The sequence below is a fragment of the Saccopteryx leptura genome, chromosome 2 (genome assembly GCF_036850995.1).
Source record: "Saccopteryx leptura isolate mSacLep1 chromosome 2, mSacLep1_pri_phased_curated, whole genome shotgun sequence".
Lineage (NCBI taxonomy): Eukaryota > Metazoa > Chordata > Mammalia > Chiroptera > Emballonuridae > Saccopteryx > Saccopteryx leptura.
Window position 1 is genome coordinate 358,773,480 of NC_089504.1, and position 17,646 is coordinate 358,791,125.

General features: G+C 45.9%; 1 protein-coding gene across 5 annotated transcripts in view; it reads right to left on the reverse strand.

Moving 5' to 3' along the window:
- The window catches only part of MYH10 (myosin heavy chain 10), a 119,897-nt gene that overhangs the window by 29,859 nt on the left and 72,392 nt on the right, over window positions 1-17,646 (reverse strand). For all 5 annotated transcript variants that reach the window (XM_066364851.1, XM_066364848.1, XM_066364847.1 and 2 more), the window contains 9 exons: window positions 8,100-8,293; window positions 7,883-8,004; window positions 6,339-6,408; window positions 6,092-6,252; window positions 5,516-5,624; window positions 5,299-5,430; window positions 4,573-4,779; window positions 1,531-1,668; window positions 889-1,012 (listed from right to left, as the gene is read on the reverse strand). In XM_066364851.1, coding sequence (XP_066220948.1) covers window positions 889-1,012; window positions 1,531-1,668; window positions 4,573-4,779; window positions 5,299-5,430; window positions 5,516-5,624; window positions 6,092-6,252; window positions 6,339-6,408; window positions 7,883-8,004; window positions 8,100-8,293 — 1,257 coding nt within the window. The remainder of the gene's footprint in view (window positions 1-888; window positions 1,013-1,530; window positions 1,669-4,572; window positions 4,780-5,298; window positions 5,431-5,515; window positions 5,625-6,091; window positions 6,253-6,338; window positions 6,409-7,882; window positions 8,005-8,099; window positions 8,294-17,646) is intronic.

The following is a 17,646-nucleotide window of genomic DNA, read 5'->3' on the forward strand; positions in this document are numbered from 1 at the left end:
TTCAATATACTAAATGACACACCATATGAACAAGCTCCAAATGTAAACTGATTCAAGTTGAAAAGAGGCCATTTTATTCAAAAGCATGCCACTGCCCTGGTAACACTGTACCAATAACTCAAGTCATTAAAAACCCATTAAGACTGAGCTGCAGGAAAGGTAAACTGGTGGGAGGAGGGTATTTTGAGAAGAAATGGGATGGAGTCTAAGGATGTCCTTCCATGGGCAGTGAGCCCACACAACCAGAGCAGCAAAACCGTAAATATTTTTTGAAAAGCCAAACTCACTATCTCCCACTACAAAAGCACTGCCTTGGAGACAGTGACCAGGGCCTGCAGGCCCCCACGCAGGGTCCCCACGCAGGGTCCCCACGCAGGCCGTTAGCCACCTGCCTTAGTGTGCCTTCCTCCCCCGGGGGCGTGCCCTCTGCTGCCGCCAATCAAAAGGGAAGGCTTCTGTGCCCTTTCCAACGCCCACTCTCCTTCCTCTTTCTTTTGCAAAATCAATGACTGATTCTGCAGACATTCCTAGAGCTTCCTGACATCACTGTTGCCACTGCGGGGTGGGGCACTCTACCCTCAGCAGTGTCTCCTGACTCTGCCAGGTTTTATGTGGGAAGCAGTCCTATTATGAAGCACAGTCTAGATACACTTTCTAGATTAAACTAGATCCACAAAGGGCAATGCATTTTACCACAGGACCGAACTTGAAAAACTAAACGTTTAAAAAATAACTTATTGCTTTCTCTCACAAATACATGGTGACTACGGCTAGTTTGTTCACTGCACTCAAACCGCAGGCTCTTATTAATGGGAATCAGCATGCACGCTTTCTGTGTCTGACTCAAGTAAAATGTAAACACTCACGTGCCCAGCCCCACACACTAACCTTCTAAGTCGGAGATCATCACTTCTTGCTTATTCCTGATTTTGGCCAGGTTCTTGGCCTTCTCTTCCTCTTCGGCCAGCTGAGAGGAGCACTCGGCAATGCGGTCCTCCACGAGTTTCTTTTCCTGGACAGGACAAGTGCTTCAGAAAAGCCATTCAGGTAACAAGGAGGGTTCCATGCCACTTAGAAACAGGTACAGGGCTCCGCCCCCCCCCCCCCCCCCACGGTCCCACGCTCTGAAAGGCAGGAGGGCTCGCTCTCATCTTGGTCTTGACCCCTAACGTTTGTCCCAGCTGCCGGTCTTCAGAATCCCACAGCCAGTGCTGAATTACTTAATGCTTGGACAGATGGGAACAAGTCATCACTGAATGATCAACGTGCACAAACTGTGCAAGTTAAAAGTCTAAAGGGTTATAAGGATATTTAGTGGATTTAAAAAATTAAATTGTTACAGTGTCTTCAGAAATCTGTACAGTAGACTGAGTTGTTCGCTGACTGCTTGCCATATGTGCCTTAACCAGGCAAGCCCGGGGCTTCGAACCAGTGGCCGTGGCGTTCCAGCTCGGCACTCTAGCCACGGCGACGGGCCGGGCGGTATTCCCATATTCTAAAACCAGCGTGTTAATGGCGATATTGCCTTACTTTGATAAACTTGGAATTCTGGTCCTCGAGAAGCAGAATCTCCTCCTCCATCTTCTTGATCTTGGCCTCGGCAGTCACCTTTTCCAGCTGTAGCTTCTGCCGAGCCCCTTCCTCCTCGTCCAGCTGCTCCTCCAGGTCCTGTGGGGGACACAGTCAGTCTCCCCCTTCTCCACAGAATTCTGCCGCACATTACTGACCAAAGGAATGCATACTGAAATGCCCATTTGTGATTTTCGGAATAGCAAGGACATGAAATGCAGTTATGTGAAACACATTCGTACGAACTATAGGTTAAAATACTAGCTGGGTCAGCCCTTCTGGAAGCCAGTATGAGAAAGTGCAGCAAGCTTTGAAAACGAGCACTGCTTTAAGCCAGCAATTCCACGAAACAGTCACAGATGTGATTCATGTAAAAAAGGTGAAATACATATAATATTGAGGAACTATGAACATGCTACATAAAAGTTTTGGTAATTAAAAGTTGGCATATTTATAAAATGGGGAAACATATAGTAATTAAAATTCACATCTGGGGATAATCAGTGACACAGGAAATATGAATAATATAGTAGGACTACATCAAACACATACTTAATTTATCTGTATTCTCCTATACATGTTCAGCCCAAAGATCACAATTGAAAGGGTAGAGGTCACTGAGAAACAGCTGTCTCAGTTTCAGGGTTCCTTTCACAACATGAGATGCCACCAAAGTGGGTGGGATCCCAGTGTCTACACTTATTAGAAAGAGAGAGAGAGAGAGAGAGAAGCATCAAGTTGTGTGTTCCACTTAGTTGTGCCATTGATTGCTTCTCTACACATAATATTTTATTTTAACATACTTCTCTTTATTTCCACTGTAATATTATTGTATACAATAATATGTACATTATTAAACAGGGTTGTAATACAAATCAATTTAAGAAACTTTCAAGGATAGCTCTGGCTTAAATAATTTACTCAAGGCTGATTCCGAAATGAAACACTTGCAAAAGATGACCTTTTTACTGTGCAAACTTCTAACACTTATACCCGGTACACAGTGGCACACAAAGCCCCACACAGATACATCAGCCCAACCCTGACACGCACCAGCTCATGGCTGACCTCATTTCCTCTCCATCTCTGCCTTCTCCCTTTTCCCTAGCATCATTTGAAACAAATCCCAAACATATTTCATCTGTAAAGCCAGCCGGCAATATCTCTAAAAGATAAAGACCACCTAAACATACGTTTGCTTGCTTGACCCGAAATCCAAATAAGGTGCACACATCGTGACCAAACCTCATAAGCAAAAAAATCAGTATTTAATACTGACAATATCACCATAAATATTTTTAGAATGTTTGAATTTAAATGTCACAAAGAGGGATAATAAATTAAGATAACAGTGCAAAAAACTAGAAATATAAGAGAGTCTGGTAAAGAATGTGAAGATAAAAAGCCTTAAAAAACCAAACCAAAATAAATATACACTGTTTCTACAGGACACACTTGTTTTCTAAACAGAGTAGAGAAATGCAAGTATTTCATTTGAAGTTGTTAATATTTAGGGTTTATATAAAAAATAGCTTGGGGAGATTAGAGATGATTTTGGGTGTCCTTCCCCTATGTGAGTAAAACACATTCCTGAAATGAACACATGTTCTTAAACAAAGAGAAGAGAGAATCCGAACTGTCAGTAATGCCACCAGGGAAAATTCACTGTTGTTGGTGGTTATTATTCTAGATCTTCTGTACACTCCCCTAGAAAATCATACATATAAATTTGTAAGTAATATAAATATCTTAAATTAGATCTGACAGTGTATACTCTTTTGCAAATATCTCTATCAAGACATTATAAATGCCCAGGAAAATAAACAACTTTGTAACACTATAGCATTACCATGGTTTAATAATCCCCCAATGTTAATGTTAGATAATTAGATGGCTTCCATAGATTTATTCTTTTAAGTATAAAGTCTAGAATTAGAATTTCTGGATTAAAGGTTATACATTTTTACAGTTTTAGTGATATTCTGCTAACTTCTTATAGGATATTTGAAATCCATTTATGTAGAAGAATGGAAAAGGTCCAGATGATTCACTATATGAGGTATTTGCATGCCAAGGAAATAATACAACCTTTGTGGTTTTGACAGACATCTGAATTGTCTGTGTTTTGCAATAAGTTAATTGGGTAAGAAAAAATTAAGGGAGACATGGAAGGGTGAAAGTTAGTTTGAAGCACTGGTGGGAGACACAGATGCCCTGACACTCAAGAGCACACAGACAGGCTGAGGAGGCAGACAGAGACAAGAAGAGGGGTGTGTCCAGGGTGCGGGGGATAATACCGTATCCTTCATCTGGGCCTTCAACCACAGAGGTAGCTGTGCTGCCTGTGAGCACAGTTTGCAGCTCCATAAGAGAGTAACTACCAGGAAGGGCTGAGCATCCTATGCTGATTGCTGGCCACCTCCGACATCAGTGCTGAGCATTTCTTACGAACCAAACGACCTACTAGATGCTACGTAATGAGTGAAGTGAGCAGCAGAATTAGAGTCACAACACAAAGACCAAATGAGGTTCCCTACAAAAGGCTACAGACCTGGGAAGTGTCAACTTTGAGTTGCTTTGTGTGCGTAAGATGCCACGTCAGATCATAAAAAAGATTCCTATTCAAAATAACAAATCTATGTTTGAAGAAAATCTATTACTTGTGTGCTTTGAAAGGTGGTCATTTTTAAAAAACGTTTTCACTGATTTTGAGGGAGAGGTCAACTTGTTCACTTAACCGTTCTATTTAGTTGTGCACTTGCAGATCGCTTCTTATACGTGCCTGACCAGGGATTGAACCGTGACCTCAGCGCGCAGGGATGATGCTCTATCCAATGGACAACGTGGCCAGGGCCAATGGTCATCTTTTAAGAGTAGGCACTTATAACCTAGCCTCCTTTTGTCTCTACATGCACACTAGGAATCTAAAACTATAGCTTCTATTCATTCAATAGATCCACTTGGAAAACCCCAAATATAATTCCAAATAAAAACGATCATTACCTGAATATGTGCTTGCATTTTTTTCTTTTCATTTTGGAGGATTTGGTTTCTCTCTTCTTCCTCTTCGACCCTGGACTCCAAGTCGTGTAGAATCTCTTCCAATTCCTGCTTTTTAGCGGCTAGTCTTGCTCTCATCTCCTCTGCCTCAGCAAAGAGCTCGGTCTCCGCTTGGAGCTGCTCTGCAAGGATGTTCTTCTCTTCTAAGAGCTGCAATCACAACGAAGTGTCCGGACTGTGACTACCCCGCACACACAAGACACAGTCACTATGACTTCAGCAGTCAACGCATCTCACCAAAGACACTGGAAGTTAAAGATACAGTAACATCACCGGCAGACTTTCAAACATGTCTTTGGCTGTAGCAAAATAAGGTAGGTGCAAACACCTTGTTTGTTTCTGTTGTCTCTAGTTACCCTAATACATAGTAAATTTATGCTGAATTTACGGAGGGACAGAAATCAGGAGAGGGAAAATGTTGGCGTGCAATAATGCTCACGGGGACTACTCAGGCTGTTTGCTATCAAAGGATGTTTTTGGGAAAAATGCAAGAAGTAAAGTTGATTTTGGTTTATATAAAATCAAATACGCGGCATAATGTGTCTGTTGCTCTGTTCTCGAGTGTCTGTGCTTCAGAAAGGGGTGAGAAATCCACACACAATGAGAGGATTAGGGAGGCCCAGCTATTCGCCATGGAGCGAGCGTGGGGCTGGGAGTCCGTGCACGGACCTGCTGGTGCTTCCGCTCCATCTCCTCCAGCTCCCCCTCCACCTTCGTCTGCTTCTCTTTCACCTTCAGCAGCTCCTCATCTTTGGCCTGAAGTTCTTCCTCTTGGCGAGTAACTTGCAGAAGCGGTTTAACCTACGGCAACATAAGCGGTTCATCCCCAAGTGCCCTCCCGCCGGGCCTCACCACGCAGGTGCGCTGGGGAAGGGCGAGGGCCCACCTTCGTGAAGACGCGCCACCACTGCCAGTGCCGCAGCTTCAGGTAGGCGGCGCAGTTCCGCTGCAGGACCTTCAGAGCGCTCAGCTGCTGCTGCTTCTTGGCAAAGGCCCTGGGGACCGGCAAGAAAAACTTAGTATGGAGAGAAAAATGTGTCTTAGCTGTTGTCACCAGACCCCTTCCTAAAGGTAAACGTTATCATCTGGCTAAGACGGGGTGTGGGTACATGGATCACGTCTGCAGGTGACATGCACCGGAAATGGGACAGCCCAGTGCTCAGCCCACGTCGGTTCCTGAGCCTGCCCAGCCCAGCCGTCCGCAAGCCCGTGCTGTGTCACTCACACCCTCCACTCCGCTCACAGAAGCCGCCCTAGGAGTTGCTGTCATCACCCACAGGCGCACACGTGTGCGTGCTCTTGGGTACAAGTAAATTCCTTTCCTTCCGAGGCAATCAAGACAGTGACAGAAGGCTCCTCACATTCCCTGTGCTGGTATTCTTTCTTTCTCCTTTATTAGCTTTGTTCTTTTTCCTTTCGTCCATCATAGAAGAACCCACCCCCTTTATGATTCCCCACTTACTTTCTGGCTAGGTAACCTCTGCAAACAGCCTGGAAGAAGATAATGATATCAGTAATTTTCAAATCTCTTTCTTCCTCTAAATGTGCCAAAACTCCAGCGCGGAAAAATATCTTGCTCTGTCCAATTCTGTACAAGTTTGGGTCCAATTCTAACGCCCGGATCTAAAAGAGAAAGTTCGTTAAATTTATTGCTACAGGACAAGATTTTATCAATAGTCCTCAACCCAGAAAAATCAAGAAAAGCTTACCATTCTTTCACAAGCCTGTTTGCCATCCATGAAGCCTTTAGGAATAGCATTTGGAGTCAGGATCTCATATCTGTAAGAAAAGCAGCCAAAACATTTTTTGTAAAAATCTGTGAAAATGCTTACTTACTGTGAATTCTGCTTTCTCTTATGATAGGTAATCATTAAGAGTAAAGAAGTGACCAGGCGATAATCAGAATTTTCTATTTCTTAAAATAAGAAACAAAATGATTATGAGGCTAATTCTCCCATGTTGAAGACTAGGTACAAAAATTGTGGCAGAGAAGAATAAAAGCATGGTGTTTAAAAAAAACTTTGTTTTTTTACTTCCCCCCAAATATTCACATCCTTAAGATGCAAGGAGATTCTGGCTGGTTGTGCACTGACTTGTAGGCATTTATGAGATAACAGAAAAGGTTGTGACAGCAATGCTCAGAGGCCTCCATTTGGAATAATAAAAAGCACCAGGGTGAGAGTCAGGATAGCACTGGTTTGGGTGTGGATTCACTAAGCTGCACAATTAAGGTTTACTCTCTCTATGCTAATGATGCATGGTGTGGTGGGTACTGGAAATACTGGGGGAACACTTTGTAAAGCATACGATTACCTAATCACTATGCTCAACACCTGAAACTGATACAAATATTGAATGTAAAATGTAATTGGGAAATAAATTTGTGCACTTTTGTAGATAACACCTCAATAAAAATAAAGTAGAGTGAGTAGATAGTCGGCTGTATTAAAGGATGAATCCTGAATACGTCAATCAACTCTGCACTTGAGGTGCCACTTAGGAGTCTTTTCCTCCTGGCCACAGAAGTGAGAACCCACCAGACTGTTTATCATACACTGAGGCCGCAACCCGGGCTTCCCCAGAGCCCAGAAGGACTGCGGTCATTTCTCAACTGCATTCCGTCTGGGACGGTGGGGAAAGGGCCATTCTCTGATGCACAACCTTGTTTATTTTATGGAACAAATGCTGTCATAACTGAAAATCTGATTTCCAGGAGGAAAAGGTTAAAAAAGGAAACTACTAAATATTAAAGAAAAGTATACAATACATAAAAAGGATAAAATTTCCCATCATGTTTTCATCCCTTTCTACTGCATGCATTTCTACCGATCTTTTCCCTTCTGTTTTTGTCTTCATACTTCTAATCTATCCCGTTCTCCACTCTGTATTAGAAGGACTACTATATATACATGTGCATATACGCACATGTGTGTGCACACACTGCAGAAAAAATATACATTTGCATATCAACACAGACGTAGTCATTGAAAGATGGAAAGAAATATCCCACAATGGTCTCAAGAGTCACTCCTGAATGGTTTTATTTACTTTTTACCTTTCTTGTATTTTCAAATATTCCTAAAGGGAACCTGCATTACTTATACAGCCCTACACCACTGACGACAGATCCTTCCCTGTATGAACAGAAAACTGAACCTACCCGGGGAACAGGAAAACAATGTCCTCCGCTCACCGATTTGATGCATATGAGATAAGCTCGGATACCTACGAAGAAAGGTCTCGTCAGCAGTACCTCTGTCTGAACTCCTGGAAGACGATGCGGTTGGGGAAGCCCTGGCGACAGATCCGGATCCCCTCCAGGACCCCGTTGCAGCGGAGCTGGTCCAGCACGAGGTGTGGGTCCAGTTTCCCAGCCTGATCAAGCAAAGGAGGGTTTTACACTGTGATCGTGATAACCTGACTCAGAGCCGTTCGCTTCCAAGTACCAGCACACGTCGCTCAACACACACCCGCTTCTCATGGTTCGGGATGATGCAGCGAACGAAGTTAGGGTTGGTGTTGCGGAGTGTGGCCATCAGCTTGGTGAGGGACTCCTTGTAGAGCTGTCCCACGGTACGAAACATGCCCTTTTTGGTTTTGTACGCAGAGCCGAAAGCTGTCTCAGTCATACCAGTAACTTGATCCAGACCCACGATGCGGTCCACTGGTTAAAATGAAAAGGACAAGGACAAGACATCAAACCTAACTCTTGAGCAGCACAAGCAAAGACACAGCGAGGGTGCAGCAGCACAAGCTTGTGGAACAAATGACAGGGTGCCGTGTGGGTAGGGCGGTCAGCGTACTGAGACACCGTGCAAGCCGTGGGACCGACAGCCACACGCGTCCAGGGCAGGACGCCGCAGCGCCCGGGCAGCCGCGCACCGCATAGACCAGTAGACGCCTGCCGCTGCGCCCCTTTCAGGAGCCCCTGTCTCCCTCCAGTGACGCTCTGCGTGTCACATACACAACTCTTCGGTAAATGAGAGGTCACTGGCTGGTGTTACTGATTCACGAACTGACACTGTGACAAGCCTCAAAGTAGGAAATGGCGTATACAGATATACATAAAAATGTGCACAGAGCAAATCCACTTACTAAATACAGCTCAGGGATCAGGGGTCAGTCATCTCTTACTAGTCAGTAGAATTTCAGTAAAAAAAAAAAGTCATTCAAGTTGCAGGAAGGCTAGATTCCAGCAGTTCTGCTTTTTAGGAATGAGTCAACTTCAGCACTCTCCTTAAAGCATGAATAATGCTTAGTAAAGGGCAAGAACACAAAATAGGAAGGAGCCTCCTAAAAAGCATCAGTACCTAAGCTAAGTTCAAGGGTGCGCAAACTTCTCAGATGCGGCGCTATGATGAGAGCAGCCGACAGCGCGTCATGCAGACCCCACGCTGCTGTGGACAGGACATAAACAGAGGTCCTCACCGTGCACCGGCCACGAGCAGAGCACGGTGCACGATATGCTCTTGTTTTAAAAAAATTGTTAAATGAATAAAACGCACTATGGAAATCTTTTAATCAAAATATGACTGAACTACCCTGTCAACACCCTTTTCAATCTAAACAGCCACCGCTGTTTTTTCCATCTGTTCCCCAGAACTGAAAGTATCCGGGCACCTGGTACTCTGTGCCGAGCTCTATGATCAACACCTCACTTGAGTCTTGATTTCCAATGAGGTTTTGAGACGAGAAAACCATGACCCAGAGGTAAGGTCACTTCAGCTTATGCAGGTCTTAAACGGAAGCTGCGAGATGGGGAGAACACCGAATCGGTTTCCAGGCCCATGCACCACATTATCACGCCATTTCTCCTGTGCGAAGCCACCGGACTCGGGGTGTAGGTCAGAGCTCGTCCTCCGGCCTGTGCTCTGGAGCCGTTTGCCACCCCTCGGAGATAGCCTGTCCTTCCTGTGCCTTCAACCTGTCCCTCTTCACTTGCTCTGGCAAAAACAGCGCCAAACCCGACCACGCAGATGCCACGAAACCATGCGCGTCCTCTGACCTGAGCCTGCCTCCTTTCTGACTCCTCAGAGCCCGGCTTCTTCCTCAAGCAGGTCACATGTGGGCTCCTCCTCGTCCTCGCCACTAACTTCCCACTACTGCTAACTGGCTTCTAGCCCGCCCTCCCTAGCGGCTGCTACTCAGGGAGGGCGGGTCCATTGCTAACAGCAGGCTTTCAGCGTTTATTTCACTTGGCCTCGGCATATCTACCTGCTGACCAGCAGCGCGTTCTAACACCTCTCTCCACTCCTGGCTTCCTTTACGATCTCCATCTTCCCTTGACCTCCATCCACCTCCCTAGTGACTCCAGTCTCCGTGATGGCTTCTCTTCTGCTTTTCCTGCACATGACAGCACTCCCAGGGGTCCACACCCAACTCAGCTGAAGTCCTTTCTAGAAGAAGGCAAGGTGCAAGTACAGGCACACGCTGTCTGACCTGCTCTTCGCAGGCACAGGCTCATCCTGCGTGACCTCATTTGTGACTTTCATTAGATATACATGACTCCCCAGCACCTGTCACCAACACCTATATCCTCCCCTCCACTCAGCCGTCACAGAGGTACCTCTGCCTTCCACAGGTTCTTGTTAAGGGCCTACTATGTCCACTTTTACTCATCACTGTGCCCCTCGCACCAACATGTCCGATATTGATACATAGACGTTAGTGGGTAAATAAAATACACTGAAAATTACAAAGTGAGGAATATATGGAGGGGAACAGGATGCTCAGAGAGGGATGGGTGGTTAGAGACCTCTCTGGAGAAACTACACTTAATGCCCAACAGGAAAAAATGAGCCAGCAGAGAGAATATTCCAGATGGTGAGAACAACATGTGAGAAGGGCCAGGGGCAGGAAGACCGGGGGCAGCGAAGCACTATGAGGGACACCCTCTCTGGCTCCTGCACACGGAACGGGCTGGGGAAGCGGTCGGGGAGGCCAGGCAGGTGGCCACTGTGGCAGCCCCGCTTCTGAGAGATGACAGCAGCTGGAACTAGTGAGGCTCTGGAGGAGACGGAGAGAGAGGGAAAGGTCCGTGCCCTGCTGCAGTTCTATAAACTGCTGTGCACACAGGTGACAGTGGTCACACAATGCGGTCCCCAGCAGGAACTGCTTTCACAACAATAAAAAAAATAGTAACAAAAATATCATCATAGCCCTGGCTGGTTTGCTCAGTGGTAGAGCGTCGGCCTGGCATGTGGGAGTCCCAGGTTCGATTCCCGGCCAGGGCACACAGGAGAAGCGCCCATCTGCTTCTCCACCCCTCCCCCTCTCCTTCCTCTCTGTCTCTCTCTTCCCCTCCCGTAGCTGAGGCTCCACTGGAGCAAAGTTGGCCCAGGTGCTGAGGATGGCTCCATGGCCTCTGCCTCAGGCACTAGAATGGCTCTGGTCGCAGCAGAGCGATGCCCCAGAGGGGCAGAACATCGCCCCCTGGTGGGCATGCTGGGTGGATCCCAGTAGGGCGCATGCGGGAGTCTGTCTGACTGCCTCCCCGTTTCCAGCTTCGGAAAAATACAAAAAAAAAAAAATCATCATAATGAACCTGATTTTCAAATTTACTTTTAATAAAGGCAATCCAAAGCTAAGCATTTGGCATGCTTTGAATTTTTTTTTTTTTTTTTTTGTATTTTTCTGAAGCTGGAAACGGGGAGAGACAGTCAGACACACTCCCGCATGCGCCCGACCGGGATCCACCCAGCATATCCACCAGGGGGCGACGCTCTGCCCACCAGGGGGCAATGCTCTGCCCCTCCAGGGCGTTGCTCTGTTGCGACCAGAGCCACTCTAAGTGCCTGGGCCATCGTTGCTCCAATGGAGCCTTGGCTGCGGGAGGGGAAGAGAGAGACAGAGAGGAAGGAGAGGGGGAGGGGTGGAGAAGCAGATGGGCGCTTCTCCTGTGTGCCCTGGCCAGGAATCGAACCCGGGACTTCTGCACGCCAGGCCGATGCTCTACCACTGAGCCAACCGGCCAGGGCCTGAAAATTTTTTAATTCAAAAATTTAAACTCAGGGTTAGCTGCTGCCAACGAGCAAAACTATCTTGTGGGTAAAAGAGGGACACTTTGGGAACTGCATTAAATGATTTGGCCCACACTAATAACATATGATTTCACTAAAACATCAAGACCTAGACAAACCAACCTCTATTTTACAAAAAACATTTTTTTGCCAAAAGAGGTTACAGCAGGAGGCAGAGAAAGGCTAAGATGGAGCTCCAGCAGCTCCTCGAAATGAGCATCATGCTTCTAAGACCTCAAGCTGCTACTAAGCCCTTCAAGTGTCTTCTACAGCCCACGGTTTCTGGGCAAACAATCGCTCTGCTGATCCTCCTGCTACAAACTCTTCCACCTAACGTGTCCGTGTCCATGTCCAGAGGGCCTGGTTCGGGCTGCCGGTGGGCACTGTACTTCATTATCTGGTCGCCCAGTAGCCTGACAGGATTTCAAAGTATTTTACACAAACAATTTATTAATCTATAAAAACTTGTTTGGACAGGAAGAAATTAGATGAGCTCCACAGACCTGCAATGTGTAAGGACATATTTATAGTTTAAGAAAAAAGCAATTTGCAATCATCTATCCTATAAAACTGTTGTCAATAAGTTTTTTTAAAATAAGGAACGATACTGTCTAGAGCAGGGGTCTCAAACTCGCGGCCCGCCGAACAATTTTGTGCGGCCCGCAGACTAATCCACGAAGTTCAAAATATTTTGGATAAAATTAAGTAAGCCTAGGGGCCTCCTTGTATTTTTCATTTCTCTAGCATCCTAGCTAGATATTAGCTTAGTTAACGCAGTTGTGATGCGAACTACAGTTTCTGGTCGTTTTGTGACACTGAGTAAACTGCATGTACGATTGTGCTTGTTGTACTGATTTTTTTTTGTTTTCAACTGCAGTGAGAAAAGTGTTGCGTAACAGTTGCCTTTTGTAGACCTAGTGCGGCCCGCCGAACGGCTGTGTTCTTGCTCTGCGGCCCACATGCTGAGTTGAGTTTGAGACCTCTGGTCTAGAGCCAGAGTGCTTAGGGGGACAGCCTCCGGAGACGAGAGGCACAGGAGATTTTCATGTTTTTCAAATCTACGCACGAGCCCAAACACCAGTGCTACTAGGTTTAACTTGATGTATTTAAGCCAGCTCTTCTGAAACTCACTGTGGTTAACATAGCTAAAAGCTAAAAAAGGGGGGAGACACTTATTTAGTGTTCGTTTCAATGGTCAGATGGTGAGGAAGAGCTCCACTTCTGGGCCTGGCCCTGCGTGAGGCACGGGCGTGTTCTCAATACTCATCTCAGGGAATCAAGACAATGCTGCTACTCTAATGCACACTAAAATGTTACTGTTAAAAACATTCATAAACAAACATTTAACTGCTATGATTCTCAGAAACAATCTTAATATCAAATAGTCTATCTCCACAATATCCCTATTACACAGTAATAACACATTTATAGTGTTTATATAACTATTAACTGTTCTGCGGTATCTGGACATTTTTAGAAAAACTGTATGCAGGAGGCCCAGAGGCTGACGGCAACAGTCCTTCTCCGGGGCACTGGCGCAGGCTGAGCCTGAATGTCTCCTTCACTGCCCTCACCTTCACTTTCCCACCCGCAGAAGCCCAGGCTCTGGGCAGGCAGGGAGCCCCGTGCGTCCCCAGTTTCTGCCTCGCTCCACTGTCGTCGTCTCCCATTGGCAGGTCCCCAGCACATAGGTCATACTGGCACAGGACAGCGCAGCATGACTGCTGACCAGCCTGGCCTCAGGGCTCTCTGAATAGAAGTGGACTTGCACTAAATGGCAGCCACAGAGAGAAACATTCATTAATGTGCTGTTTCCACAGCGCCGACTGCAGCAGCAGCAGGGGTGCACCGGCAGCGGCTGCAGAGGCCGCGGCACGGGCAACGCCGGACGCCATGGCCTGAGCACTGCCCACGTGCGGGGTGGACAGGAACCCCGAGAACTAAGTGTCCCTGTCCAAGCTCATGAACTCCAGTCCAGGACCCAAAAGCTGCTTCTCCTGGAGCTTCCAATGCCTATTAAGAGTCCAAATAAAATATGAAGAAACAGACTACATTGAAACAACAACAAAAACCTTCATCCTCTGAAAATAATGACAAGTGAACCTAGCACGTGCACTATCAGACCCAAACCACAGATCCCAGAGCGGCACTAACGACTGAGGCTCAGGACCAATTGACATAATAATCTACAAAGAGAGGAAATGATACCACTTTATCAGTCATGCTGCTTGAATCCAACAACTTCCTTTAATGACTCACCAGGACAAAAAGACTGGTTCAAAGTCTTAGAAGTCAGAACATTGTCATTTTTTAGTTTGAAGCACGGGTAAGGTAAAGGCTTTCCCCTAAATTATAATAAGGAGGTAGGCAAGAATTCAGGGGAGGCCTTGGACGGGTGGCTCAGTGGTAGAGCATTGGCCAGGTGTGTGGAAATCCTGGGTTCAATTCCCAGCCAGGGCACACAGAAGAAGCACCTGTCTGCTTCTCCACCCCTCCCCCTCTCCTTCCTCTCTGTCTCTCTCTTCCCCTCCCGCAGCCAAGGCTCCATTGGAGCAAAGTTGGCCCGGGCGCTGAAGATGGCTTTATGACCTCTGTCTCAGGCACTAGAATGGCTCCGGTTGCAACAGAGCAACTCCCCAGATGGGCAGAGCATCGCCCCCTGGTGGGCATGCCGGGTGGATCCTGGTCAGGTGCATGCGGGAGTCTGTCTCTCTGCCTCCCCGCTTCTCACTTCAGAAAAACACCAAAAAAAGAAAAAAGGATACAGTGGATATTAGAAGATAAAGGAAGGCCCAAAAGAGCTGTGACAACTGGGGAAGCCCTGCTAGAGCAGTAACCAGCCTCTTGTGGTAATTCTCAGGCTCCAGTTAATTGCTGCTACCCTATTTCAAGTACTGGGGTGCAGGACTTTGCTGTCAATAAATTTTGCTTCATGTACTTCTCATGCTTTCTCTGGTGGTACCATTTCGGATGCCAGGAGCCATCCAGCACTCGTGGAGGCGCAGAAAACCTCAGGAGGCACTACTCCGTGAAGGAGACTGCAGGCATAAATTAGCGTTGGGGCAGACTGTACCTACTGTTCCTCCGACACGGTCTGGGTCAGAACTAAAGCTAGACAGCCCTGTCACAGACCCTGTGAATCTAAAAACCCTGCCTATAACTTTGAAGTCACAATCTCTCTCTTCTGGTTCACTGTGCTGGCATCTTCCATCATTAGCTATCTCTGAAGTCCTGATTTTCAAAATGTCTTATATTTGGAAGAAAAGAGTCCCCTTCGGTGTGTAACACAAACCTGCATGCCCTCCTTATCTTCCGCTAGGAATTTTAATTCTTTCTCTTCGGCACTAGTCCTTTGATGCTTTCGGAAATCTCTCTTGATCCTAGTCTCATTTTTATCCTTAAAGGCCTTCCCCATCTTCATAATGCCATTTTCCTACCATTATGAATGTACTTAGAAGCGCAGGGTCCGTACCAGCTCTGTGTTCCCCTTTAGAGGGGTGCTCATGTTATCAGGGCCAAGGCAACGCCGACGCGGACACCTGGGGACTCCTGCAACCAGTCTTCTGAGGAATCACTGAAAACACTAAAGGCGTTTGAGTCAGTAAACACATCTCCAGGAGAAAAACATTTTGCTGTGGAAACCCTATATACAACTTCGAAGACCACATTTAGCCATGATGGATGGAAGGCCTCCTAAGCAGAAGGAGAAATGGAGACCCCCGATACTTAAGAGTTCAGCTGAGTAATTCAACCAAAGGACACCTCGCCGACAGAACCAAGCACATTTTAGTCCAGGGAGAATATGGCGAGGTGAATGAGCTTCTTCCCTGCCAAAATCCTGCCGTCTCAGAGTAGCTCTGTCCTTGATCCTGTTGGCACAGAAAACACCTGGGCCACACTCCCCGAAGATCATGGTCCCACAAGAAAGCACCTATGCTGTAGGAGGGGAAGGCCCCAGGGGCATGGCAGGCAAAGCTGCGTGTCAAAAGTGGACGTGAAATACCCACCCACACGCCAATCCCCTCACTCGACAACTTATTCGTGGCGTGCCCACTTTGTGCCAGCTGCTTAGGAAATGAGGGGGAGCAAAAACGGGTGCTGCCCCAGCTCTCAAAGAGCTCACAACCTGGAATTCTCTTAAAAATCAGAAATCCAAGTGTGAAAAGGAATTAACTTAAAGAGAGCACTCTAGTTCTCTCTTCCGTCAGACTTCCCCCACTCTGTCGGTACCCCCCCCCCCCCAGGCCACAGATGCCCCGGGAAGATTTCTCCCTGCGGAGTTCTTCTGCTGCACGTCGTTCCCAGCTTATCGAGCAATCTCTCTCCCCACCCCAACGCTTACAATCTACTTTGTTCACAGTCTGTGAACTAGAATTAATGGGAGGTACTTGACTTAAATGAAAGTGGGCACATTACTTCGACATATTTAAAAAGAAATTTTTTTTGAGATGTACACAGACCTCAGTATTATCATGTTCCAAAAATTATAAAGGAAATTTCATAAGATGGATTTGACTATATTTTTGATTTTCACTATATAACTTAACTAATTAACTGGAAGGCTAGGTGATATTCATTTTATATTGGGTTTCTGGGGGAGCTCTGGTCATGGTTAGGCTATATTTTAAAACAGAGCTATGGCCCACATGTTTGGAGCACAATTTCACGTTCAATGTATAAATGCTAACAGCAATCCATTCTATCTTAGTCTCTCTTGCAAATATGAAGCCTTGTCAACAGTTTAATTATCTCCAGTTCAAAAGAAAAAGTCAAGTAGCTAGATATGGCCATGAATTCCAAACAAAAGGTATAACGATGAGAAGAACACGTGTGAGGTAAATATGTACTATTTGTTCACAAAATGTTCATGACTCAAAGTAAAAAACTCCTCTTTGGGATTTCTTCGAGTTGACAATTTAAAAGTTAATTCAAAGATAAAGGAGACATTACTTAGTAGATCGGTCCCTAATAACCCCCTCCGAGGACTGTATCTGAACGGCACTACTGGAAAAGGTAGCGACATACCTTTTACTATGCAGTGCTGTGAGTGCTGTGCGTAGAGAAAGAAGCAATGTGTAGGCGGTAGCAATCACATCATGTATGCACTCAAACAGTTGCCTTGAACAAAACTGAGCGTGAAATGAAAGGTCATGCAGGTCTATGAGCAAAACAAACAGAAACCCAGAAACCAGCCCCACCCGCTCTGCCCAGCCCCCCGGCCCTCCTGCCAGCCCCCCGAGTTCTTCCTGCGGGCTGAAAACCCTTCTGTGTCGGAAGACCTACAGGCTTTATACATTCACCTGGTGGCTCATGAAGACCAGAAACACTGTCATAGAAAGAAGCTCTCTGAATATTCTGAATCTCTAAAGCAGAGAAACAGCGGAAACAGGACAGAAGAGCAAATATACAAACACTCGGGTTAGTGTGAGAGACATTCAACATCACAGTATACTTAGAAATCGGGCTACGAAAGGAGCTAGTCCAGGGAGGACCACATGCAAACATTACTACTATTTACAGAATTTGCATATGTGAACAAAGTTCTTTATAAAATAAAATAACCTGAATAAAGAATGCATATTACCAATTCCAGATGTGTGCATTCCATCACGTTAAATGATTACCCCCATGTAAATGCAGGATGAACTTTTTAAGAGTAATAAGGTACTGAGTTGTCCTTCATAAAATTATCTTGCAATTAGCAAGTTAGGACAAGGTTGCAGTAGGTCACGGCACTCTGCTAATGTATATGTTAGCAGCTCTGACTGTCAGAAATTTACATTGCTATGTAATTTTACTTCCAGTACAGATTTTGGAAATAAAATTTACTTCAAATACAAATTAACAGGTAACTAGCATTAAGGAAAACAAAATTCAAGTTCTGTTATAGCAAAATGTTAAAATAACTTCAAATCATGAGTAAGATGATATTCGATCACACATCACTCCTGAAAACATCCTGAGGCATATTAACACGAAAAATGCAATCTAGGTTTTT